General features: G+C 43.6%; 1 protein-coding gene and 1 long non-coding RNA gene across 4 annotated transcripts in view; one reads left to right on the top strand and one right to left on the bottom strand.

The window, feature by feature from the left end:
• The window catches only part of CMC1 (C-X9-C motif containing 1), a 66,556-nt gene extending 66,110 nt beyond the window's left edge, over positions 1 to 446 (bottom strand). Inside the window, exon 1 of one of the 2 annotated variants that reach the window (XM_005297109.5) lies at positions 310 to 446. In XM_005297109.5, coding sequence (XP_005297166.1) covers positions 310 to 334 — 25 coding nt within the window. In that variant the 5' untranslated portion in view covers positions 335 to 446. The remainder of the gene's footprint in view (positions 1 to 309) is intronic. The other variant, XM_065583517.1, reaches the window with a different exon arrangement.
• Positions 421 to 26,744, top strand: LOC135981354 (uncharacterized). 2 transcript variants are annotated; one of them, XR_010598341.1, is made up of 4 exons: positions 421 to 560; positions 7,586 to 7,736; positions 22,910 to 23,128; positions 25,963 to 26,744. It is a non-coding gene; the product is annotated as an uncharacterized LOC135981354 (long non-coding RNA). The 2 variants fall into 2 exon arrangements; XR_010598340.1 differs by lacking the exon at positions 22,910 to 23,128.
• The last annotated feature ends 560 nt before the right edge of the window (positions 26,745 to 27,304 follow it).

Genomic DNA, 27,304 nt, shown 5'->3' with positions numbered 1-27,304 from the left:
GGGCAAACACAGGGTTACTTTCACTCCCCAGGGCGCCCTTCAGCGTGACCTTTAACGTCAGCTGGCAGCACCACAGGCCAGCCTACCGGTACGTTTCCCTCCCACCACCGACCCCCGAGGCGCGCAGGGCAGGCGCGGGGCTTTCCTGGTGCCCTCAGCACAGCACAGCACAGCACACCTTGGGGCGGTGAGAGCGGAGCGGCACGGGCAGGCGGCGACGGAGGCGGGAGGAGGCGGCAGCGGCAGGCGCTTGCTGCTGCTGCTCCTGCTCCCCGCACCGGGAGGGGGGAGGGGTACAGCCGCCCCTACCTGCTGTGCCCGGGGGAGGCTCCATGTGGGGCTTCTCACTACAGCAACCGCCGCCACAACATAACTACTCCCGAGAGCCCACGCTCTTTGCGCAGGCGCAGAAGACGAGAAGAAATCTGCAGGCCGCCGTGGGGGGGCAGAAGAACCCAGAAGCGGGCGCGCGCCCGTGGGCCGAGTCGGCGGGCGGAAGACAACTGGCCTCCAGCGGGGGCGCGGACAGAGCGGAGCAGCCCGCGAGAGAAAGGCCGCGGGTAGACGCACGCGCCCTGGCGGGTGAAGGGAGGCGGGGAAGGGGGCGTGTGTGCCGGCACCTAGCCAGCGAGACGAGCGCAAGCGCTGGCAGGCGACTGAGGCGCAGAAGGGGGGTGCGGGGGCGCGTGCTGTGAGGAGGCGGGCGGCGCCCACAGCCTGGTGGTTGCTGTGCTCGGCTTAGGGGGACTCAGCCCCTTAGGAAGCCCGCGCTCGCCCAGTCCGAATCAGTAAAGTGCAAGGGACTTGTGGCCTCGGTGGTGTCTTGGAGCGGGGTGTCTCTGAGTAGTGCCAGGGTGTTAGGGAGCTGATCCCACAACAGCCACCAATTCACTGTCTGACCCCGGGCAAGTCACTTATCCCTTCTGTGCCTCAGTACCACATCTGTACCATGGGCATAATAACACAGCTACCGTGAGGGTGGCGATAGGGAGATGCCAACTAGAGGGAGTTACTGAAGTGTGTTTAATAATTACCACTTATGACTAGTCAGTGGTTAAGGGATACCCTCAAATGCATGCACCTGAGCACAAAGGCCTGGGAGCACCCTCCCTGTTATTATTTAGTATCTGTACTATTAGGGGCTGGGTTCCCACTGTACTAAGCACTGGTCTCAATGAAAAGAGAAAGGATCAGTGAGTTTACAGCAGCGGTCGGCAACGTTCAGCATGCGGCTCGCCAGGGTAAGCACCCTGGCGGGCCGTGCCAGTTTTATTGACCTGCTGACGTGGCAGGTTCGGACGATCGCAGCCCCCACTGATTGCGGTTTGCCATCCCAGGCCAATGGAGGCGGCGCGGGCGAGCGATGTGCTGGCCGCGGCTTCTCGCCACCCCCATTGGCCCGGGACGGCGAACCGCGGCCAGTGGGGGCTACGATCGTCCAATCCTGCCGCATCAGCAGGTCAATAAAACTGGCCCAGCCCGCCACGGTGCTTACCCTGGCAAGCCGCGTGCCGAACGTTGCTGACCCCTGGTTTGCAGTTTAAGGATACGCTGAGCTGTGGATGCACAGATGATAACAAGGAAATGGAGATGATCAAGATGTGTCTCAAGCAGTGGTCAGAACCATTTTTGTATGCATTATAGCATAGGTGAGTTTTAAGGAGAGATTTGAGGTGGACCATGTGCATATATGAAGGGAATTCTTCCATGCATATGGGAAGGCATATAAAAATAGTACTAAAATGCTTGTTGGGAAAATTCATTATTAGCTCTTATGAGAGCTCAAAAATTAGGTTATTTAAAAAGCATAGACAGTTGTTCAAACTCTCTATGTACCTTGTGTGGGCTGAGTTTGGCCCCTTGTGCCTTTTAAAAGTAATTTTGGGATAGTCCATAGTTTTTTGAGAGATGAATGATATTGACACAGTGGGTAGCAAACAAAACAAAAGTGATGCTAGGCTGTCTTCATAGAATCAGAATATTAGAATTGTAGGACTGAAAGGGACCTCACTAGTGTCAAACCTGCTCTTTCTTTAGTTACTGTAAGCATGAGTTAGGATTGCCAACTTTTAGAGAATGAAACAATAAGCTGTTATAAAATATAACATTTAAGGGCAAGCATGGACCCGGACCCTAGAGCGTACTGGAATAGCGAGCTATCATTTTCCCTGGTCCTGCTTGTAGGCTACTTTACCTTCTATAGAGAAGCATGTGGTCAGAGTCTCAGCAGTCTAGAAAGTGTCAGCCTAAAACAAGGTGGGGTGATCTGTGCCCCTTGGCCTTAGGGAGAAGCCTGCTTTGTGTGTCTCTGTTTTGGGTTCTTGTGTGTTATCAGTCTGAATTCTACAAAACTTATTTTGCAACCTGCCAGCAAGAGTATTTTATGTTTTTATCCAACTTCTCTATGCATGGCATGAACATAACACCCACAACATTAAGAAAAATTAGATATTAGGGATACAGGGCAAGAGTTGAAACTTCAGGAACTGTTGCAAGGTATAAAAAACAGGCCACTCTCCTTCCACCCCACATGACCACCCCTCCCCCCAATAGCAAATTGACCAATTGGCAGGAAAAGATACTATACTTGGGGAGTGCTGCAAAAGTGAATTTTCATTTAGCAACTTTTCCATTATTTTGCATGCTTATATACTGCTCCACATAGAGAGTCCAAGCTGAAGAATTATATTTCTGAAGGCTTAACATTTTCAAGCAAGCAGGAAATCTAGGAGTCTTCTCGACAAATTTTTTCCAAATAGATGCAGATGAAGGATCATTTTTGTGACAACCTGTGTTTTTCAGGGTTTTTGTTTTGTTTTATCTTTACTGTGGAGGATCCTCTCCATCCTTGTCACAGTTGGGAGAATCCAACCATTTCTATTTTTTTAAACACCCTAATTTCTTTAAATACCTGTGTGCTTCTGGAAGGGATCTGGGAGCAGATGATTGGGGAATCATGTGGAAAAAATAGAACACAAGGTTAGGGTTATCTATTCTGATCATTCATGTTCATTAAGGAAAAAAAGATCTGAGGCTTGGAACAGCTTATTTTTTTACAGACCCACTTCATTCTCCTCTTATGAGAAATCAAGTCCTTTTATTTGGAAGTAGATTGTTTCAACTTTTGTGGCCACATTGAGGATCAAATTCCTCATGCTTATGCATTCACAGTAATTAGCAGAGCATGAGGTAGACAGAATCTTCCAGCTGATCACTCATGGTCTTGATGACCTAGAGCATTTCTTTTAAGACTATTGTGTGCCCTGACACTTCCTACATCCACAAATTTGAGCTTAGTCCTTTAAGTTGAGTAGAATGGACTTTGTTACATCTTCCAGAGTAACAGCCGTGTTAGTCTGTATCCGCAAAAAGAAGAACAGGAGTACTTGTGGCACCTTAGAGACTAACAAATTTATTAGAGCATAAGCTTTCGTGGACTACAGCCACGAAGAAGTGGGCTGTAGTCCACGAAAGCTTATGCTCTAATAAATTTGTTAGTCTCTAAGGTGCCACAAGTACTCCTGTTCTTCTTTTTGTTTCATCTGTCTCTGTAAAATATGAATTTCACACCAAAAATGGTACCACCACCACCTTGCACTCAGAACCCTCCTGATGAGCCCCACTCCCTCTGCACCTGGACCACCCTGATGAGCTATCGGGATCCCACCCCACTGAGCCCCAATCAGCTACACCTGAGCCACACACACTCAGATCCCCCTGCCAACCTCTATTCCCCCCCCCACCCAGACCCCACCACCATCACTGAGCCCCAACCACTTTCACCTGGACCCCCCTGCAGAGCCCCATTTTTGTTGCACCCAGAAACCCCCAACAAGCCTGTGTTTATTCAGAATCCCCCGCACCTGGATTCCCCCACTGAGCTGCCCGCACCCTGATTGCCCCACACAGAACCCTCTCAACCCATACCTGGATCCCCCCACATTAAGCCCCTCCACACCTGGATCCTGCCTTGCAGAGCCTACCTGCCCACACAGAGTGGCAGAGCCCTGGGGTGTTTCTAGGATAGGGTCCTTGCACTGTGTCACGATTGGGTGCAGCCTCACCCCTGAATCCATGTCCTGGGGGCAGTAAGGGGGAGAACTGCACAGTGATCTCCCACCTCTGCAGCTGGTGGCCTCTACTCCCCAATGTCATGCTGGAGCCTCTACATTTATTTGACAAATAAAATTTGCAGAATTTTAATTTTTGGCACAGAATTTTAAAATTTTTGGTGCAAAATGCCCTCAGCAGTAAGCAGCTTTGCAAATATTTACCATGCGCTCATTCCATGCATAAGGGACAATATGGGAGAAAGTGTAAAAAGGTGCTCAACAGAAAATTTGACAAATGAGCAGTCAAGATTGACATCACTTGTGGAGCAGAGTCATGGGACTGACATCACAATAGTGTATATGAGACAATAGGTTGGGGATTGGCCAGAAGGGGCCTTAAAAATGAAGACAAGTAGTTTGTTTTAGCTGTAGATGGGGCAGCCAGTGGAGTGCAATGGTTGAAGCAGTAAGCCAGGAACATGGCAATTGCAGCAGCATTTTGAATGCATCTAGGTAAGGCATATAGCATTTCTCTAGGTCAGAGAGGAGGCGGTAGTTATCATTACACAAGAGGATGAGGGCCTAGGCAAGCATTTTAGCTGCCTACACAGAGAGGAAAGGCCAGTCCTTCGAGATATTTGAAGGGAGAAGCAGCAAGGTTCGGACACGGCCTGCATGCAGGGGTCTAGAGAGAGGTCTGAGTCAAAGAGTATACCCAGGTTACAGGCCCTAGTGACCCAAAGGAGGGTGATGTTGTCCATAGTGACTGAGAAAAGCAAGATGGGGCAGGCTTAGGAGGAAAAGAATAAGAGCTCTGTTTTTAAGCATAAATGAATAAACTTGATATCTTCAGGTTGGTATCAGAAAGACAGACCAAAATGTTAATTTGGATAGGAGACAGGTGAATGTCCTACAGTTCAGTGGGTGGAAAGAAAACAGCCACATTATGTATCCAGGTATGATTAAATGGTCACATCTACACTGCAAAAAGTGAGTGTGCTCAACTGGTTGCCAGAATCAACCACATGCCAGCCAGTGTCACTAGCAAGGATGAAACACTATTAGGTGCTATAATTAATTGAGTATTAACTATATTGTGTGTCGTCAAAACCCTGCTTAGGGATAATGAGATGTCACTAACAGACTATGTACTGGTTAAGTTATAGCTTAGCCAAGGCTTTAGCAACATGTCACTTACCAGTTTGGGCTCAAATAGCAATACAAAAACTGGAACATGACAGGTATATTATCCTCTAAGCTAAGTAGGTCAAATAACGGTTGCCAACTTCTGATGAACCAGATAAAGAACATGGTAAAAAGTTTCAGCACTACCCATGTTTGATAAAATCTGACTTGCAGTGAAACCTATGTGAGCACCGATGATGATTCACGTAATCAGCATTGAGGGAAGCTTTTAATTGAATTCATTGAGACACCTCACTAAAACATGAAAGTTAACTAAACTGTGATTATTTTTTCAGCATTTACAATATTTCCTGGTAGACAAATTAATTACAAGAAATTTGCGTGATTGATTAAAACATGATTGCTTTAGTGAAGGTCTTTTTCTTTTTATCTTTTTAAGATAAGCACTGCTTAAAGACTACTTGCTGATAACATCCAACTAAATATTTTTAGAAATGACAATAGGCTATGGTTTAATAATTGCATTCTGAATTCAAATAATCACCTCAGGTATATGAAATTTATAAGATAATATTGTAATACTCCATTTCAGAATTATCACATCTAAATTCCCTACAAATACTCAATAGGTCTTTTTGAATCATATGACAAGGTGGCTTACATTGGATTTCTCTTGTTAATTGTGATAATTGTCAACTGTACACCAGTGGTAACCCTAGCTGAAAATTTTCGACTGGTTCCTATTGTCTCTAGCTGGCACTTACATTTTGGATAAGTACATTGATCTATTCGTCCACTGATTGCTCATTTCTGTTGGAAGACTCATAGACCTCGGAGAGACCAGCAGAGACTAAAACAGCGGTTCTCCAACTGTGGGTCAGGAGCCCAAAGTGGGTTGGGACCCTGTTTTAATGGGGTCACCAAGGCTGGTGTTTAGACTTCTGGAGCCTTGGTCCAAAGCCCAAGCTGAAGCCCAAGCTGCACCCCTCGGGGACAAAGTCCAAAGACTTCAGCCCTGGGGGGTGGGAGGCTCGGGCTTTGGCTTCAGCCCCGGCTTGGACTTTGCCCCCCTCCCTCCCTCCCCATCCGCCAGGGCAGCAGGGCTCCGGCGGGCTCAGGCTTCAGTCCCCCTTCCTGGGGTCGTGTAGTAATTTTTGTTGTCAAAAGGGGGTCATGGTGCAATGAAGCTTGAGAATCCCTCGACTAAAAGAAACCAAAAGAGTCCAGTTGAAGGGTCTAATGGATTCTACTGGAATTTCCACTGTGGTAGGCAGGGCCGGCTCCAGCATTTCTGCCGCCCCAAGCAAAAAAAAAAGCCACAATCGGCAGCTCAGTGGCAGGTCCTTCGCTCCTAGAGGGAATGAGGGACCTGCCGCCCCCGAATTGCCGAAGGTGCCGCCCCTCTCCCTTGGCCGCCCCAAGCACCTGCTTGTTAACCTGGTGCCTGGAGCCGGCCCTGGTGGTAGGTTAAAGGAACGTTGTTAATTTGAAAAATCAGATTTTGGTCTGAAAATGTTGGCTCAACATTTTCAAAGTATCTGGTTATTTTGGATTCCCGCATTCTTGTGTGCCCAATTTGAGACACCTTAGCAGAGATTGATTTTCAGAGTGTGTATACTCGGCACTTTCTGAAACCAAGCCACTTTTGGAAGCCTTTAGGCACCCAAATTCACTCACCATTTTGAAAACTTATGCTGTTGTACATACTAGAGTTACAAGTAACACCTACAATTACCATAAAGAATTTAGCAGGAAAAAATATTTTTCTACGGGTTTTGTACTGTTTGACAGCACCCCATGTGTATTACTTTTTACTGTTTCTCCTATATAGTGAGTCAGTTTCTCCTCTGTTAATGAGCTTTACAAAAAATAACAGGGGGACTGAAAAACACAATTTTTATTGTAAGGATTAAAAATATCAATGCATCATATTTAAAGGATGATCTATTAGAAAATGGAATTTAAACTAAATCAATTTGACAATGTCTCCTTAAATACTATAAATACAAAAAATCTACATTAATGAGAGATTTTATATGCTCAGCAGATGCTTTCCACAGCAACTGTAACTTCTCCCCACTATCAGCATAATGTTTGTAATAGTGTGATCCTAGTGTTTCAATTATACCAGGTGCCTGGTTGCAGTCAGATGTAAAGTTGCAAAGCATTATGATCCCTTGCTTTCACAAAATCAAAAATTCACGCACAGTCACTTCCTGAAATGTAAATGTAAAAGAAATAATTATGTATAAAAAGAAATAATTATCAAACAGCAAACTGCTATCTTGACAGTCTGATTATATAGCTTAACAACTGTTAACCAAAAAATATTTCTGAATAGTTGCAGAACTTATCTCAAAACAGTTTTGTAATTTTCTTGCTTTTAGTGTGCATCCAAATGGTGACCTGCATTTCTCCCGTGTTTCAAACTACCTCATCAGACCAGACTTCCTGCTGGAAATTATCAGTAAAATTGACAACTCTTGCTAAGAGAGATCAGCACTATTCATTTGTATGGAGCTACTGGAACATTAGTAGGTAAGAAATTGTTTTGAAAATCCTATTTGAAGTATATATTTTAAATGTAGTAAATAATTATTTGAGTGTGAATCCGCCAACGAGCTCTGCACCCATGTGGAGCCCTGTTAAAAGCTGTAAGGTTCTAGCTGCATAGAACTCGTATGTAAAGGAATTACAGTATGCTCCACTTAACTGGAACATACTTTTCCAGGAAAGCCGCTTAATTGGGAAATCTCCCAGGGAAGCGATTTAAGATCAATGATACTTAATAGCACAACTGTTTTAACAGAGTCTCTATGGGGCAATGACTGCTGCTTAATAGCATCTGCCTGCTGGTGGTCTGATGGTGCTGAGGTCATCTGTCTCGTGGAACTCCTCTATGGTAGGAAAATGTTTGCTAACACCAGTTTAGCTCCTCTGGTGGAGCAATGTTAGGAGCACTAGTATAGATAGACAGCTGGCTGCTGCCCTGATTTTCAGCACTTTTGTGTGGATTACAGTGGGAAAAACCTGCTAATTTTCCCCATATGTTTGAGGAACAATGCTGTTCAAAAAGTTTGAGAAACTGCTTGAGATGACTGAAAAGTGCAGCTTTTAGGGTTTTTTCCTAAATGTTACAAAGAAAAATATAGTCATAAATAGCTCTAGCTTGCAGTCATTTCTGTGTTTCTGTCTGAGATTCATATTGTCATTTGATTAGTTAATCACCCATTTTCTAAGGTGTGAATGTGTTTTCACACTTCTACCAAGACAGTGTTAACTATGAAACTATAGATAGCAATAGAGATTAATTATCTATTGCACAAGTCTCCACACCTTGTTCTTACCAGATAAAGGAAGAGAGAGTATATGTCTGTACACAGGTGTGATTTTTAAAAAACCCCAAATAACCCTGGTCAAATGAGTTCAAAGGAATATTTTCAAATGTCATCTCTTCAAAATGTAAACTATGTTTGACACCTTTGATCTTGTTTCATAAAATATTTGATTTCCAGTTAAAGGCTGTGATTCTTGACTAAGCCTACTTGTGTGAAGTATATCCACTCATAGGTGACATGTGGGGGAGCAAAATGAGAATTAACATTTAGTGGAATCAAAGAAGAATAATGGCTTCTCTCTTTTAAGGGAGGAAAAACTGATGTGAAGCCACTGTAAAATTGCTGATGGGGCTATTGCACTTTCCCTCTGAGATTTCTGGAGATACCCTTCTCAAAAGAAGAAAAAAAACCTAGTAGCTAGTCTCTTATGCTGTCCATGTCACTAAATATTTACCCACCCATATGAGCATAAATCCTAACCCAACTGCTTCTGGTTCTTGGAGGCCCACAAGTTCAGGGTCTTTACAGGAGAAATTGTTGTTTGTGGTGGAAGAAGAAGTCAGACTTGAAGAGCTGGGTCTCCCTCGTCTGATTAACCTGTAGTTAGGAGAAACAGGGTCACCAGACGGGAGAGCAGATGATCCATCGTCACTGCAAGAAGCTGCTGTATGTGCTGAGGAGTGGGTAAAAGTGCTTTGTGGTTCCCTGAAGCCACTGACCTCTGTGTCTACCTGCTGCCCTGAATTCTAAAAGCAGCCCCTGTACTAGCCAGCCTTGTAGGCAGCACATGGGGAAGCAGCTTTCTGCTCATTTAGGGAGGTAGCCCCAAATAACAGTCATTTGTGTCAACCACCAGCAGATGTGATAAATGGGAGGTGGGAGATCAGTAAAAAAATCCCAGGGGAAATAGGTCTGCATCACCTGGGACATTGAGGATTATAAGGGGGTCAGAAGCTTAAGAAGAAGTGAGGAATGCAGAGCTACCAGGTACATCATATGGGGTAAAGGAGAGAATAAGTTAGGATGTTGTGAATTAGGACATCTTAAGTGGGGGACAAAACAAGCATGGAGTGGAATGGCCCTACAGAGTTATGTAGGGGGTCCATTTTGAATATGTTTTCAGAAGCCCACCTGAATATTGTGTATCAGGGCATAACCAATTTAAATGAAACATCTAGTGTAATAGTTCTTAAATCATAGTCTGTGGTCCACTAGCACAGGCAATGTCTCAGAGAAAATATGGAACTCATGGGGGCTTAACCCCCATCTCCCCCCACCCCAGCCTACACCTAAGGAACAATCTGTCACCAGCTTTTGATTCCTTGACATTTCCCTCTTCATTTCAATATTTTCATATGTAACTTTAGCACCCTCATGGCCAAGATGGAATCTGCTCTGCAGGCAGCTCTGGCCAAGAGAAGGTGCATGCAGGAATGCAGCAGGGAAAGTCTCTTCCACCCCAGGGGCACCTGTTCCAGACCTCCCAGAGTGAACACACATTCACCGGAAGAGTACAGTGAATATAGGAAAGAGAAATATTCATTCACAGAGGGATGAGGGGAAAAACAACAAGGGAAATATAGGGGGAGCAGTAAAACAGGGTTGCATGGCCCCACAGGCCCAGTGGCACAACAGGGCAGGCACCGAGCAATGTGTCTGCACACAGAGATCAAGAATCCTGGGCAAAGTTCCAGTCCAGTGGTGAGTCTTGGGTGCTCCTGGTCATCTTTGGCGCCAGTAAACTTTCCCCAACAAACCCCTCCAGTGCCCTCTTCTGGTGCTCTCTACAAAGCCACTCAGAGCAACAACCTCCCCACTTAATTAGCTAATAGCGTCCCTCCTTATTCCCAATGCAAAGTCACAAGCCCTAGTACTCACAGCCCCATGCAGCTCTGGGCAGAAGTGATACTAGGTCTGTCCTTCTCGGGCGATTCCTCCCTGGCACAGTGCTCCTCCTGACTCCTGTCCTGGGGTGTCCACGATCAGTCGTTCTGTTCCTCCCAGGCTTCAGGCACGTTCTTGGCTGCTTCACTCTGTGATGGCCTGCTTGCTGCAGCCCTTCCGTCTGGAGCTCCCGACACACACCCTCTTGCTCTCCCCCCTCTCTCTCTGCTCCCCCTCACAGTTGCCAACTGTCACGTGGTAAATAAGCACCTTGTCTTTCACAATAAGCAAAAAATCAAGCTAATCCCATTTCAAAACAAGCCAATCCCTAAGAACCCCAACACTCTATGTGACTAGATCCCCCTGGTGTGCAGTCTGGGACTGTGGTGGGCCCACTGTGCACCCCGACTCTCTCTCCCCCCCCTTATCCCTGCTTACCCCCCTTTGCCCCTGCTTGCTGGGAGCCGATCAAAAAAAAGAAGCAACAAGCTACAAGTCAAACAAGCTACAAGCCAAAAACTAGCCAACAAGCAACTCACAAGCCAATTAAGCCAAAAACAAGCCCAATTTCTGCGTTTTTTCTGTGGGTTTGGCATATCTGTTCCCCAACAGCACTTCCTCCTTCTGGAACAATCGGAACTTCCCCCCTCAGGAAAAATATTTAAAGGGCCATGCTCTCTGAACCCCAACAGGGTTACACATATTTACCTCAATACTAGGGCATCCAGGAAAAAGGGGTAAAATTAAGATTTTAAAAATTGTGGTAGTTCATTAATGCAAATGAGAGGAGGTCAGGCCACTACTAACCACACTCCCTCCCCCCTCTGAAAAGAAACAAACCTAACCACCAACAGTAATTTGATTTCCTCTGCTTACAAAAGAAATTGTTCTTCACATCATGGTGAGGACTCTTCCTTGTTATACAAGTAATTAGAGCAATGATGGGTGAACCTCACTTTGTTTGAAGGTTCGTTTTGGAAATGTATCTGAACTCCAAACTTTTAGAATTTCCCTGCTTCCTGCCCCTTATGCAGACCCCAAACTTCTCCCGTTTTACGACATGCTCTCATGTAGTAATCCCCCTAGCCATTCCTTTATTTTGTTCTTTCCCAGGTGACAACACAACCTTGAAAGGAGCCAGTTCCTGATAAATATTTGTAGGCTCTTTCCTACAAATATTTATTTCTGTCTGTCTGGCTGATCCACACTCCCTCAGTGTGGGAGAATGACTGATGGAGCCACTTAAATGAGAATCCACTGGAATCATCCATACTATTTTCCTTGCCAAGCCACTCCTCAAAAATCTCCTTTGTACGGGGGCACAGGAAATCCCAATGGAGCATAGGTCTGAGGTACACACCATGGTCTCTTACCCTACCCTTTCTGCAGTGGAACTGCTCTAATTTCTCTGGGTCAGGAATCTCTGTAATCATAGAGGTCGGTGCAGGGTACCGTCCTGAATGACTAACACAGGATATAGTGATTCCTCCTTGAATGGAAAAAAACAGGCACAACAGAGTTCATCAGCAACAAAAAAAAACACAGACTTTTTTAAAAGCAGTACATCCCTCTTTAGAGCTTTAAATTCTGTTTTATTGCTGAACGGTTTTCTGAGGATTATTTGCAGTTTACTTAGATCTATAATTAACATGGAGCCCCCATTGTCTGGAATAGTTGCTGTCCCTTGATTTTAATAATATTAATAATAATCATTAATAATCTTTTCATCTGTAGATCTCTAAGTGCTTTACAAAGGAAGTAAGCACTGTTTTCCTCATTTTACAGATGGGTAAACTAAGAACAAAGAGTTTATAGTCAGTGACTTGTCCTAGGTCACACAGCATGTCAGTGGCAGAGGCAGAAATCAAATCTAGGTGTTCTGATTTATAGGCTGCTGCACTAGCAACTAGGCAACACCATCTCTCTATGTTTAAGACAGAAGAAGCCTAATTTAGTGTGATCTTGGCCATTGGATATGGTTCCGAAGAGTGGTTTACTATCCCTGGAAGAGATAAATGGTGGTGTAAGTATCAGCTATCAGTAACAGAAAATAAACGTGATACAACAGAAGCAACTCATTGGTTGATTGCAAGAGAATTTTGAGGAAGCTATCACAGGTAAGTCCAGTGACTTGGTGATTTCAGTAATTGGATATTTCTCTGATATATTCCTCAAAAGTCTCTTTCCTTCCATTCCTTGTGACTTTTTACATCAAGTGAATTTTTGGATGGATGAATGAATACAAATTTACACCATATCTTTTCCTAGTGTGTAGAACTTCAGGAAGCCTTTTATCTAGCAAATCTCCACTGTTATCCACATCTGATCTTACAGTAGGTTAGTGGTTGTGGCATCATATAATTCATCCTATGCACATCACAGTAGATTTAATATTTGAAAAAAAGATATTGCTGTTTCCTTCATTCTTATCATCAAAAGAACAATCTACGATTTGGTTTCCCTTGTTCATTTATTTATTTATTTGTTCATTTGATTAGATATACTCACTGCATCTTATGTGTTCCAAATTTAAACCTGACACCTAGATAGAAAAGTAACAAACAGGATGTGAGCAGGGGAAGACTCTTTTCCTACCGTGGCTGATCAAAACATGTTGTTTTTATAAAGCCTTCCCTCCCGCCTCTATTTTCTTTGGGTGTATAAAAAGGTGATACAGCAATAACCTATTTTCTTCACATTCACCAGTCTGGAAAATTCAGTCTGACTTAAATTCAGCATCTTTCTGCCAATGACCCTTTGCTGACCAGCAATAATTTCTGCATGTTTGCTTACTAGAACATGAACCTCATCAAGAGACAGTACTGATAATCATAAAACCACATCATTTTAGTCACAGCTAGGCAAAATAATTTCTGCCTCTATGTACTTCTCTGTTGGGCAGAACATTTCAACCATTGCTTTTGAAATGAACCTATTGGGGTTTCACTGACTAGTATGTTTTATATTCTGTATACCTAAGACCCCATTTTCAGTAAGGTACTGAAGCACTCTGACTTCAATAACATTACTCATGTGCTTAAAGCTAATGAGATTCCTCATGAGCCTAAAGCTAGCCAGGTGTTTAAGTACCTTGCTGAACTGGGGACTAAATTCCCTCTGTATTTTCAGCTGAATATGCTTTGTATTTTTTCTCATCCCAACATTTTGTTTAGTGTTGCTGTCTGCTGTTAAAACTGCTGCTGTGTTCCACTCTAGCAGCTGCTGCATTTGAGTAATAGGTAAAGTGATCCACGATACAGATTCGCCTGAGCTGTTAAACTCAGATCTGAATCTGTATTTCCTCAGAGTATTGAGCCCATTTCTAATTGCTTACTTCATAAGGATGTTCTGAAAATTAATATAGGTGCTATGTAAGCCCAATTATTATTATTATTATTACTATCTTTAGTTGTTGTTGTTGTTGTTGTTACTCGTGTTGTAAACTATGATACTGTTTGGAAAAACAGATATCAAGATACTGTTCAGATTACATTTAACTGTATCTAAAAATTCAAAGCTTCTTTGCGGCCCGAGGACCTCTAGGTTATAAGCCTTTAGATTTATTTTATTAGTAGTAGTATTGATTACTTTATTTATTTATTAATTTCTAAAGAACGCTCAGACAAATTAAGCTGTTTTGCCTTCTTACCTTCTTTGCCTTCTTATCTTAGCCCCAGGGTGGCCAACCTGTGGCTCCGGAGCCACATGCAGCTCTTCAGAAGTTAATATGCGGCTCCTTGTATAGGCACCAACTCTGGGGCTGAAGCTACAGGCGCCAACTTTCCAGTGTGCCGGTGGGTGCTCACTGCTCAACCCCTGGCTGTGCCACAGGCCCTGCTTCCACTCCACTCCTTCCCGCCCCCTCCCCTGAGCCTGCTATGCCCTCGCTCCTCCCTCCCTCCTCCCCAGAGCCTCCTGCACGCTGTGAAACAGCTGATCAGGAGGTGTGGGGAGGGAAGGGAAGGCGCTGATCGGCAGGGCTGCTGGGTGGGAGGCACTGGGAGCGGCGGGGGGGGTGGAGGAGGAGGCTGATGGGGGCTGCTGGCTTATTACTGTGGCTCTTTGGCAATGTCCATTGGTAAATTCTGGCTCCTTCTCAGGCTGGCCACCCCTGTCATAGCCCATATTGCATTATTAAGAGCTTAATCCAAAGCCCAAAAGAACTTAATGGAAAAATTCCCATTGATTTCAGTGGGCTTTAAATAAGGTCCTAAGATCCCAGCTACTGTAATGCTTAAATCACAGTTACATTCTTTAATTCATCAAGTGTTTTGCTTTAAATGGGTAAAAGGTAAATTCCACTTTTAATTCTACCCAGAATTGACCAGTGTATCAGGAAGTGTAGTTGAATGAAGCTGATTAAAATCAATACAGTTTGGAAATCCTTGTAGGAATTATTGAAAGAATATTATGAGGTTTTAGAACTGCCCAAACAGTTTTGCATTTTGAGTCATGGTGGCAAAAACTTAATCTGTGAAATTAGGAGATAAGTAAAGATACCATTACTTGGTGTCTCTCAGTAAATAAACAGTACTTAAATCGGAGTGGAAAAGTGATGGTATGTTCAAAATGTTCTTTTTAGCCAACTAGCAGCATTGTGAAGGTTGAAGATTTGACATAGACACTAATGCACTTTACCTTTCCTCAATTCAATCACTATATGTTATATTTAATGTATTTATTTATTTGTATTGTGGTATTGACTGCAGCGAGAGATCAAGGCCCCTTTTTGCTATGCACAAAAGAACATCTCTTTTCCAAAGATCTTACAGTTTAATCATGTAACAAGACACAACAGAGTTAAACAAATGGAAAGGAGGGCTAGGTAACACTAAAATTATCGTATTTGGTATAATAAGGAGCAGTCACAGTATACCCACTGCCTAGCCATTGTTCTCTCATATATATGTTTGTGTATATATTTGAAGGTGTAATTAGCCCTCCTCTTTTCCCCTCCACACCACAGAATGGAAAGGAGCCGAGGACCCAAAGTTCTGTCATTTAAAAGTGACGTGTACCGGAAAAAAACAATTGAGCATTTGCCCTTTTTTGCTCCTGATGTATAGCTGAGGCTTTGCTTTTTTTGACATGTTTTTACATGAAAGAGCTAAAAGAATGAACATTGAGGGGGAGGGGAGAGATTTTTGGTTTAACTAAAACTATTGGACTATTTAAAATTTTTTGGTTCTTGTTTTTTTTTAATTGATTACAATAACTAATTAATATTTTAGAGAAAGGAAAGCTCAACACCTTCACCCCTTCAGTGAAGATGTTAGAGCTGATAACATCTCCAAGACCTATCACAGGTTCTTCAGCAAAATTAGGGAAGACCAAACTTGATATTCCTGATAATTCGAAGGTAAAAAACAAGCAGGGGAGGGAAACAAACAAAAAAAAATTACAACAAACCAAACAAACAATCCCCCTCTTAGTGTTTATCCTTTGTATGCAGCGTAAAGAAGAGCATGAGCTCAGTTTTTAAAAACTCCTTCTCAATTCAACTTTAAGGGAAGTCTGTATTGTACTAAATCCACTGCACATGATAAATCAGTTTTTCCTGAGCGCTGTCTTCTACAACGCAAACATGTAAATCTCTTTCAGTATCTTAATTTGTATTCAGATAAGTACCGAAAGGACTGATTGCAGTGTGATGAATCAATTCCCTTGATGAGACCTAAGCTGCAGAATGGGGAAGCTGATGCCTGAATTTCATCAGTGTCTGATATGTAACATCAGATTATGGGTAACATCTAGATTTTAACCCCTATGTTTTTTAAAAATGACATTTGGCTTTGTAACCAAGTAACTCCCTTTCACTTTAGGGAGAGTCACCTAACTCATCACTGCTTTGAAACTTTAGGAGTAGGGGCTCTGTTCTGAGAATACTTTCTCTGTGTACATGCCAATAAACTAGAGGGTTAGGGATTGGAAAGTAGTTTTGGGGCATTGGTGTCCTAAGTTATAAAAAACATGGTAAAAATAATTGAAAAAACTCAGACCTTTTGGAGAAATCAAACTGCCTTTGCAGAATCACACTTCTAAATATATTTTTGAAGATGGTTTTGGGGTTCTTTTCAGTACCCAAGTGCTGTTTCCCACTTTTCTTTTGTGCTCAGGTTCCTAATTTTTCATTCCACAAATATTATGCGACAATTTTGTGGAATACTTTGCCACTATATATTTTCTTTCACCAAAACTTTTGTAGTCTTATATTTGTCAGTGCTTTACCCTCCATTACAAGCCTCATAGTCTGGCCCTTTTTGTCCTTGCTTTTTACATTGTGTCAAATTCAAAGAAAGTGTAAACCTACACATCAGTAAGTCAGTGGTGTTCAGGCTCAATGCTTTATCTTATGGTTTATTACAGTCTCTTGGCAATTATTTTTCCTGCTATCACCCCATCTTTCCACCCTTGTCATGTTGATTACACTAATTTACACCCGCTGTGATTTACCAATGTAAAACTTACACCACAATTTACATCTTCTCTGAATTTGCCCTATTTTTGGCCTCCTCCACCATCCTTTATAGCAGGAGTGGCCAAAATTACTGACCCCCCAAGCCACATACAATAATCTTCAGAAGTTTGAGAGCCGCAAGACTTGCACAACCTGTCCCACGGGGCAGCACCTGCCAGGGTGTGGGGCTTCTGCCCCGATGCCCACCCACAGGGCTAACGTCCTTAGACCCGCCCCCTCCCTGCAGGACAGAAGCCCCTAGTCCCACCCACTGTAGGGCAGAAGCCCCGAGTGTCCCCTGCCCAGTTTTATAGGCGGAGAATCAGGGGGAGGGTGTATGGGGGACTCCGGGAGCCACACTTTAACTGTAAGAGCCGCATGCGGCTCACAAACCACAGTTTGGCCACACCTGCTTTATAGGCTTGTAGATGTCATAAGATTTTAAACAAAGGAACAGATTTCCAAAAGTGCACATGCACAACCCCTGATCTGCATGGGTATATAAGGATGTATGCGTGCAAATAAGGTTGTATCAATGCATTGAAGTTTCTGCATGTGTACTTTTTCTCACTCACTTTTGAAAATCTGGTCCAGTGCAGGGGCATAGACAACATTTTTTTATGGGGAGAGGAGATAGAGTTAAAAAATAATAAAATGATAGCTGTTGAATATTCCTTTAGTGATGATTAAATTTGTCCACTTTCCATAAGATGAGATAAATGAGCTTCTATTCAACGACCAGTGTATTTTTTCTTTCTTAATGCAATCCCTACATTTTTGGGGGACTAAAGTCCCCGCCCAACCCCACTGTTGTCTACACCAATGCATTGTGCGTCCAACTCTTCACCTTCACGTACACCTGCCTTCTCACTCACCCATTATGATGGAGTATATCAGGTCTTCATGGCCCCTTGCTTGAAGCCCCACTGTTCTGCTGCACCCCAGTCCAGGAAACAATTATCTGTGAAGAAAAGAGCAGCCGTTTTGAAAACTAGCAAGATATGGTTGTCCAGCAACCAGAAGGGCTGGGGACCGGCAACAGCCAATCAAGCCCCAGCGCATACCGAAATAAAAGGAGCTGCATGCTGCCAGTGAGTCAGTTCTTAGCTGGAGCCAGAGGAGTGAGGAGGGAGCTCCCTACGTTGGAGCCAGAGGAACCAGGCTGAGCCAGCACCTATCACTGGCCACCTTCAGTGGCAGAGACTAAGAAGGAGAACCCCTGCTGTTTCTATCCCTGAGAGAAAATTTAACCCAGAAAGGGTAAGAGATTATTTTGTTTATAATTGACCCTGAAGGGCAAGGAACAGTTTCAGGTTTTGTTTGTTATACTCCAGAAAGGGTTTTGGATTGTGTGACTCAGTGGAAGGCTGAGTCACAGAAGACCCACAGAGGCTTGCTGACAGCCTGCAGGAGGTGTTGGTAGCCAAAGAGAATGACAGCACTGCAATTGGATGGCAAGGGTGTATTCAAGAGGTAAGTGAAACCCACCATGCCCATTTACTCACAACTTGCTTATTACGGCACACACACACAATCCTAATATGTCAAAAAGTCATTAACGTAATAATTATACACATTAATACAAAGTTACCATAGACAATAAAGGGGAAGGGATCAGGATAAGTAAAAAACACATCAGAGATCTTCTGACCAATATGAATGAATTCAGATCAGCAAGTCTGGATGCTATTCGCCCGAGGGTACTGGAAGAATTATCTGAAGAAATCTTGGAGCCACTGGCAATAATATTTACAAACTCAATGGATGACAGGAGAGGTCCCAGAAGACTGGAGAAGGACTAACATAGTGCCCATCTTAAAAAGGGGAAAAAGGAGAAGCTATGGAACTACAGACCAGTCAATCTGACTTCAATACCTGGGAAGCTACTAGAGCAATGTATAAAATATTCAATTTGCGAATACCTGGAGGATGAAGGGGTAATCACTAGCAGCCAGCATGGATTTACCAAGAACAAATCATGCCAGACCAGCTTGATTTCCTTCTTTCACAGGATAACTGATTTGGTGGATAAGGGGAATGTGGTGGACATAATATACCTGGACTACAGCAAGGCTTTTGACACAGTGCCACATGACATTCTGATAAGCTGGGGAAATACAGGCTCATCAGAACTACCATTAAGTGGATACATAATTGGTTAAACAACTGCTAAGAAAGAGTAACTATTAATGGAATGATATCAAGTTGGAGGGAGGTCTCAAGTGGAGTTCCACGGGGATCTGTTCTGGGTCTGGTCTTGTTTAACATCTTCATTAATGACCTGGATGTAGGTATAGAGAGCATACTGATCAAGTTTGCAGATGACACAAAGCTAGGGGGATTGCCAATACTTTGGAGGATAGAGCTACAATTCAGAGGGATCTAGATAAATTGGAGAACTGGACTATAGACAACCAAATGAAATTCAACAAAGACAAATGTAAAGGGAAGAAAAACCAAATGTACAAATACAGAATGGTAGAAAACTGGCTTGGCAGCAGCACTGCTAAGAAGGATCTGGGAGTTCTGGTGGATCACAACTTCCAGGTGAGTCGTCGGTGTGATACTGCTGCAAAAAAAGCAAATGCAATTTTAAGTTGCATTAACAGAGGCATAGCATGCAAGTCACGGGTGGTGATAGTACCACTCTACTCAGTGCTTGTAAGGCTGCAGCTGGAGTACTGTGTGCAATTTTGGTCACCAATGTATAGAAAGGATCCAGAGGCAAGCAACAAAGATGATCAAAGGGCAGGAATGTAAGCCATATGAGCAAAGGCTGAAAGAACTGGGTATCTTTAATTTGGAAAAGAGGAGATTAAGAGGGAAATAATAGCAGTCTTTAGATATTTGAAAGGCTGCCATAAAAAAGATGGAGAAAAGTTGTTCTCTTTTGTCACAGAGGGCACGACAAGAGGCAATGGGTTCAAACTGCGGCATAGCTGATTTAGATTAAATCTCAGGAAAAGCTTCCTGACTGTAAGAGCAGTAGGATAATGGAACAGACTGCTTCAGGAGGGTATGAAGGCTTTTTCATTGGAGGCTTTCAAAAGGAGACTGGATCGCCATCCATCTTGGATGGCTTAGACACAACAAATCCTGCATTTTGGTAGGTATTTGGCTGGATGACTGTTGTGGTCCCTTCCAACCCTGTGATTCTGTGAATATCACAGAATCTGGACACTCGTGACAGTGATGGCAAAACTTGTCCTTAGTTCTACCGCAAATAAAAACCCACATACTGCTATTCTTTTATTGCTTGAGCTGATTGGAAAATCTAAGATGTTTTGACAAAAAAAATGGAAAATATTTCCATGTAACTTTTTGAGGATTTTTCTTCATTTACATAAAAGAGAAATATACACTAGTTTTAAAAAATTCCCCATTTAGGGCCAGATTGTTATACCCTGAGGCACACTGAACAGCACCTGGCTCCACAAAGTGGCCCTCTGAATTCAGTTTAGTGCTTCTCAGTGGAAGTAAGGGAAATAGAATCTAGTTCATAACTAGGACCAACTTAAATGAAGAGGAAGAGGTTTGTTGCATACTTTTTTTTAATAAAGGTGCAACTAGCTGCTACAACACACCTCTAATTCAGGCCCCATTTATTCCCAAAATGTTTTCAACAAGAGTAGGCATATTAAAGATGTCCTAAAACCAAAAATCCTAGCTTCTTGTCCCTTCACATGTCGCTTAAAACTAGAATAAACAATACTTAGCTGAATTTAAAATAGCCTGTTTTTTTTTTAACAAACATGCATATCCGCACAAAGGAAAATACTTATAACATTAAACATTTACATTAAATTAGACTTTATGTAGCCTTAGTTCTGATTGCTTTAAACTCAACTAGAACATCATGAATTTCCAGACATAACTGTTTTTCTACCACTGGAACATAAACTAGCCCTTTTATTGCTCAAGTTAAATACAGTAGACAAAGTTCAAATTCCTTCTTTGAGCCCAGATATTTCACATGGGGAAAATAATGTCCATAGGTAATTTTTAAGGCATCACTATTAGTTGTAATTTAGCTCTCTGGGCACAGCAGCAGTGCAGTGCACAGCCATCTGGAAGTCCTGAACACAAATCAGATTAGGCCACTGCAGGTTCCAGCCAGTGAGATCTGGTTCCATCGTGGAGGTGACATTCTCAGTCCCTGGAGAGGGTGGCCACAAATGGTACATTAAAGACACCTCCTAATGGCTACTCTGTGAACCAGCCCTAGAAAGCAGCTGTGGAGAATGCTGCTCGCCAACCTGCCAAGATGGAGGTGTGGTACTATGGCAGCAGAGAGCTTGGGAGAAAGAAAGTGGGAGCTCTGATAAAAGGGGCAGAATCTCAGTGGCAGTGTCATTGGCAGGTTAGGGAATGTGTAACAGAGCAGCTGTTGTGGTAACTGTCATTGTATATCCAACAGTGGCTTTGGTTGCTGGCAGCATGGCTACTAAAGGGGGGTAATATATGGGCTACTCTGATCAGATATTCAGTGAAGGGGGAAAATGAACTTCCTGACATTCAAGTCCTTGTGGGTCTTGCAAAGAGAACAAAAGGATACAGTCATTAAAAGAACTATCACTGGCTGCTGACTTGCCTAACAATTAGCATTAGATAACTGTGGTGCTCTTAAGGTGAAACTATCACATTTGTTTTGATAAACCAATAGTGCCCAATAAAGCAGTTCAGTCTGTAGCAATGCTGATTTATGAGGAGTGTCAGGATGCTGAAAACAAAGAGGTGTTGACCATTCTTTTGTATGCTGAGCTTGGGGGTTCCCCAGGTGACATCATCCAAGATATAATTGCCCTGGAGATGGCAAGGAGCTGCTGCAGGAAGTGGGAGGGAACAAAGGGAAAAAAACTCTCCACTCCACGCTTTTGATCAATACAGGTAAACGTGGATTGTGCTCCAAGAGCAACCACCTGGCCTGCTGACCACGCCCTGGTGCTGATCAATGTGTGGTTGGAGTAAATCATCCTCCACGACTTCTCCCAGGGCAGCAGGAACATCCACCTCTATTGGGAAGTTTCATGGAGGCCAGAGTAAGTGGAGATTGAGCGGACTCCAGTCCTGTGCTGGGAATGTATAAAGCACTTGAGGCTCGTGTACCAGAGAGCAGAAAAAATAACAGTTGCTGTGGGAGGGCTCATCATACATGCACCTTCAACAGTGAGCTGGAACAGGTCATGTCAAGACATTCAGTGACATGGCTCACGAGTCATGACCTCCTCCTCAGCACCACTGGCTCATTGTCTATCAGGATGCCAATGAGGGCCAGGGCAAGGAGGCAGCAGGGACTGCAGAGGATGCACAACATGTGGCTTTGCATCTCTGCCTTGGGGAACTGGTTGATGAAACTCCCCAATTATCCTGAGGAGGCCCCTAAGCCGCAGCAGGAACCAAAACCCCAGGCTGGTTAGTATAAAAGACCCCCCCCCCCTGAAAATATCCCCTCTTGCTTTGGCACTACATTCCTGATTTTAAGATCCCCAGGGCATTTAAAATAGTGTGCACTGATTTTTTCCTCCAGGGATAATATGCCATGTATTGCTATGTCTCCTGAGTTTGAACTGCAGTGCTGAATCCACACCGTTGTCATGCACCATCCCCTTACCAAGCTCCTCCAGTATTCCTTCCCCTCCATCCAGCCCCCAGTCTGCTCCTCTCCAAAATGGTCCCTGAGCACGACACAGCTACAAATCACTGATTTTATTGCTTTCTGATGAAGCACTATTACTCATTTGGCAGAAGCTGTGGCTTAAAAACAGATTATTGATGAAAAATCATTGTATCCCTGTGTTTGTGCATTACTTAGCCAGCAGACAGGCAACAATGGTTACAGGACCACATAGACCAGGGGAAGGGAGGGTCTGGGTTTAAAAAGCTTCCAGCTGGGGATGGCACAGTTGTAAAAAAAACCAACCTTATAGTTGTTTGTTTAATGTTAGTAACAGCTGCCTTTTGTTCCTTGGAAGATTACACTGTTTCACTGCTTCTACCACACACCTCTGATCTTATCATCCCCTTACAAATAGGAGCCACGCGGAATGGAGGAGGTTAGATCTGGGCAAGGAACACTTCGGTTGTCTGTCACAGCAGTCCTTTCTCCCTTGGAAGATTACAAAATTGTTACCATCTCTGTCCATGGTGTCTGGCCTGTCCCAGCACTGAGCCATGCTGCACAAGCTGGGTGGGAGAAGGATACAATCTGGTGGCTGGATAAACATAGTGCCACGTCCCTTTGCAGTGAAGAGGTGAGGGTTTTGTGGTGCTGATCTAAAACTTCAGGGAATGAAATAAGGTTGTAATGTCTCTTTCTTTCCCTGTCATTGCACTGTTGTTAGGCAGGCACAGGGGCAGGATTTTCTCATGATGCTGGGAGTGGGTGGGTGATTTTTTTTGTGGTTCGCATCTCTCTTTACATGGAAACTCTGTATGTGAGTTAAGAATGTAATAAATTTCCAGTCAAATTGCCTCCCAGTCCTGTAAGCATATTTGAGCAAAATTTTGGTGTAGCAGAAACTCCAGCTGGGTCTTGAGGTTCAATGGAAGTGCAAATTTGATTGGTCATAAGAACATAACAGCTGCCATACTGGGTCAGACCATGGTCCATCTTACCTGGTATCCTGTCTCTGACAGTGGCCTCTATCAGAGCTTCAGTGGGAGTGTACAGAACGGGGCAATTATGGAGTGATCCACCTCTGTCTTCCACTCATGGCTTCTAATAGAGGTTTAGGGTCACCCTGAACCAAGGGGTTGCATCCCAGATCATCTTGGCTAATAGCCATTGATGGACCTATCCTCCATGAACTTTTCTAGTTCTTTTTTGAATCCAGTAATGCTGTTGGGCATCACAACATCCCATGACAATGAGTTCCACGGGTTAGTTGTGCATTGTGTGAAAAAGTACTTTTTCTTGTTTATATTAAACCTGCTGAGTGATCCCTCATTTTTGTATTGTGTGAAAGGGTAAATAACACTTCTCTATTGACTTTTTACAAACCATTCATGATTTTATAGTCCTCTAAGATGACCAGCCCTGATGTTTTTAGCCTCTCCTTGTATGGAAGCTTTTTTTTATACCTCTAACCATTTTCATTTCATTCAATCTTTTCCAGTTCCACTATATCAGAGGTCCCAAACTGTGGGGCACACCCCCCCTAGGGGGGCATGGAGGAACATTTGGGGGTCGCAGCTAGGGCCTAGGCCAGCCCCAATGGGGTGGGGAGGGAGTGCCACCAAGCTCCGCTCCTGGCCTCAGCCCTGGCTGCCGACCTCAGCCCCTGACCTTCACTTCATTCCCCTCCACCCTGCCCCAGCCTCGGGCCCCGGCCTTACTCCTGTCCACGTCCTCCCCCCCCTCCCCCACACACATACTCCAGAAGCCATGGACAAAGGTAAGGGGGGCACGAGGTAAAAAGTTTGGGGACCACAGCACTATATCCTTTTTGAGATCGGGTAACCAGAACTGGACACAGTATTTAAGTGTAAGTGCACCATGGATTTATATAGTGGGATTATAATATTTTCTCTTATATTCTATCCCTTTCCTATTAGTTCCTAATGCACTGTTAGCCTTTTAACCACTGCTTCTCATTTGAGCAGAAGTTTTCAGGGAATTATCCATGATGACTCCAAGATCTCTTTTTTGGGTGGTAACAGCTAATGTAGAACCCATCATTATATATATATATAGTTGAGATTATTTTTTCCAGTATAACTTTGCACTTAACGTTGAATTTCATCTGCTTGTTGCCCCATTACACAGCTTTGTGAGATCCCTCTGCAACTTCTTGTAGCCTGCTTTGGATTTAACTATCTAGAATAATTTTATATCATCTGCAAACTTTGCCACCTCACTGTTTACCCCCTTTTCCAGAGCATTAATGAACATGTTGGAACAGCAAAGGTCCCAGTACAGATCCTTGGGGGACCCTGCTGTTCACATCTCTCCATTGTGACAATTGACCATTTATTCCTACCCTTTGTTTACTATCTTTCAACCAGCTACTGATCCAAGAGAGGACCTTCCCTCTTATCCCATGGTCACATAGGGTACACATACACAGCATGGCAACAAGTAGAGTCCAGGTCAGCTGTTTTGGTATAGGGCTAAAAATAGCAGTATAGACGTTCCCACTTGGGCAGGACTCAGTGAAGATGGTGTACACCATCTGGTCCTGATAACTTATTACTATTTAGTTTATCAGTTTACTCTAAAACCTGTTTTACTGACACATCAATTTGGGATGGTACTTCAGATTTGTCACCCAAAACAATAGCTCTAAAGTGGGAATCTCTCCCACATCCTCTGCAGTGAAGACTGATGCAAAAAAATAATTTGGCTTCTCTGCAATGGCCTTGTCTTCCTTGAGTGCTCCTTTTAATGCCTTTATTATTTGGTAGCCCTGCTGCCTTGTGGCAGACTTCCATCTTTTCATGTGCTTAAAAAAAATTACTGTTAATTTATTTCTTGGCCTACCTTATTTTTACATGTTACTTTCCAGAGTTTGTGCTCCTTCCTATTTTCCTCATTAGGATTTGACTTCCTGATTTTAAAGGATGCCTTTTTGCCTGTAATGACCCCCATTGCTTTGCTGTTTGGACATGGTGGCATTCTTTTGTCCTCCTATTGATTGTTTTGGTCCAAACCCCTCCATTCAGCAATATTAAGAGGGGTGACAATTAGCGGAAACATCTCTCTGGCATCGACCGCTGAATATCCTCCACTCTTTTCCATTCTGGTATCTTGAAAATATATGTTCTCCAAATGTTGGCCAGCCTTTAAAGAAGAAATTGCAAACTGGTATCCTAGACCCTGGAAAGAACTGCCACCCCCTTTGTAATACAATGAACATTTAAAATTTTTAAAAACATGAGTACATTTATCTTATCATTAATAGCCTCTGGTTCTTCCCCATGGGCTGCAAAAGTTGTCCAAAAACCAAGTCTAGTCTAACAGTCACACTGTTGAAAAGCTGAAAAGTTTCAAAACTTTTACAGCAAAGTGGTTATCAGAGGAGATTTCTTGGCTTCTTCCAAAGGAAAAAATATATATATAAAGCTACTGTTGTCTTTGAATTGACAGGATCTTCAGCTCCTGAGAGGGAAACCTTTCCATTGGGAGGGCAGTAGCAACACCCCAGAGACAGCAGAGGCAGACAGAGAAGAATCCTGGAAGATCTGCTCATTGCATGGGGAAATCTGCTCATTGCACAGGAGGAACCAGTATCAGTTTGAATTCCTCAGGGAAAGGGAGGATTCAGGAAGAGACACCGATGAAATGGTTCCTGAAGCAAGAGGCACGTCTCAGGAAATGGGAGCCTTCCCGAATGGAGAGGCTCATAGAACTGGTGGCCAAACAAGTTGGGAGTCTGCCTGCTGCCATGACAACTACACCTGTCAATGAACTGCCATCACTACCACCATCTGCTCCTCCTCCGTCTGCTGCCAAGGGCACTGTTGAGGTGAAGGAGCCAACACTCCCAACGGACTGGGAGGAGAACATGGAGGCTGCAGTACTCCCCAGACCAGACGTTCCACTGATGCCCAAAACCCTTCACAGGGGGGCCTCCCTGAGCTCCCAGGCAGGGAACAGTGAGCCTGCAGAAGTCTCTGAATCCGACTAAGTGCCCACCCTCCAAGCCCCATTTAGGAGACATCTTTCTTTGTCCTCAAGAACAATTTTACCATGTTAGTCCTCTTTATCAGGAGGTGGGCAAGGAGACGGGTGCAGAGACATTAACATTTGCCCTGGTTGATGGATTCAGACCCATTATGTTTTAAATATTTTTGCTTTACATTTCTTTAAATAATATTTTACTTATGAGTTCCATGTAGTACTTTTAATAAATATTATAGTTTCCTTGACTTGTGCGATGAACATAAGTGCGATGAATATAAGATGCTTTTCAGGTTTGGGATTGGGCCGCACAATTCAGAGCGCATGAATTGGAATGGTGCAACTGTCTGGTGCCATCTTACTGCAAACACTTTTTTTGTCCTACATCCATAACCTCCTCCCCTCTGCCCCCCCACTCCCCGAGGTTCAGAAATATCGAAATTCCCCACAATACGTGGGATGGATGGGGAAAGTGCAGTTAGTGATATGTGCAAACAGAAAACACTGCTAGTTCTAAATGCAGCAGAACTCACAAGTTAGAAAATGGGCAGATAAACATCTTTATAGTTTAATTCTCATGCAGAAAATCAAAACACAATTCAAGTAGCAATACAGGCATCTGCCATTACCCTGGGATTAAACAGCCCGTCCTTCCCCCCAAAAACCTTGATCACTTTCAACAGTAGTAGCTATTAGTGCTTTGTAACAGCCACTAAGTGCAGCTAGCACTGCTGACAATAAACTATTTTAAAAAATGGCTGCATCCCCCTCACCCAATCAAATGTTGATAAGGTGGCTAAGAGAGATT

Source organism: Chrysemys picta, chromosome 2 (assembly GCF_011386835.1).
Source record: "Chrysemys picta bellii isolate R12L10 chromosome 2, ASM1138683v2, whole genome shotgun sequence".
Classification (NCBI taxonomy): Eukaryota; Metazoa; Chordata; order Testudines; family Emydidae; genus Chrysemys; species Chrysemys picta.
The sequence above is the reverse complement of the archived record's forward strand: the minus strand, read 5'-3'. Positions and strand labels throughout refer to the sequence as shown.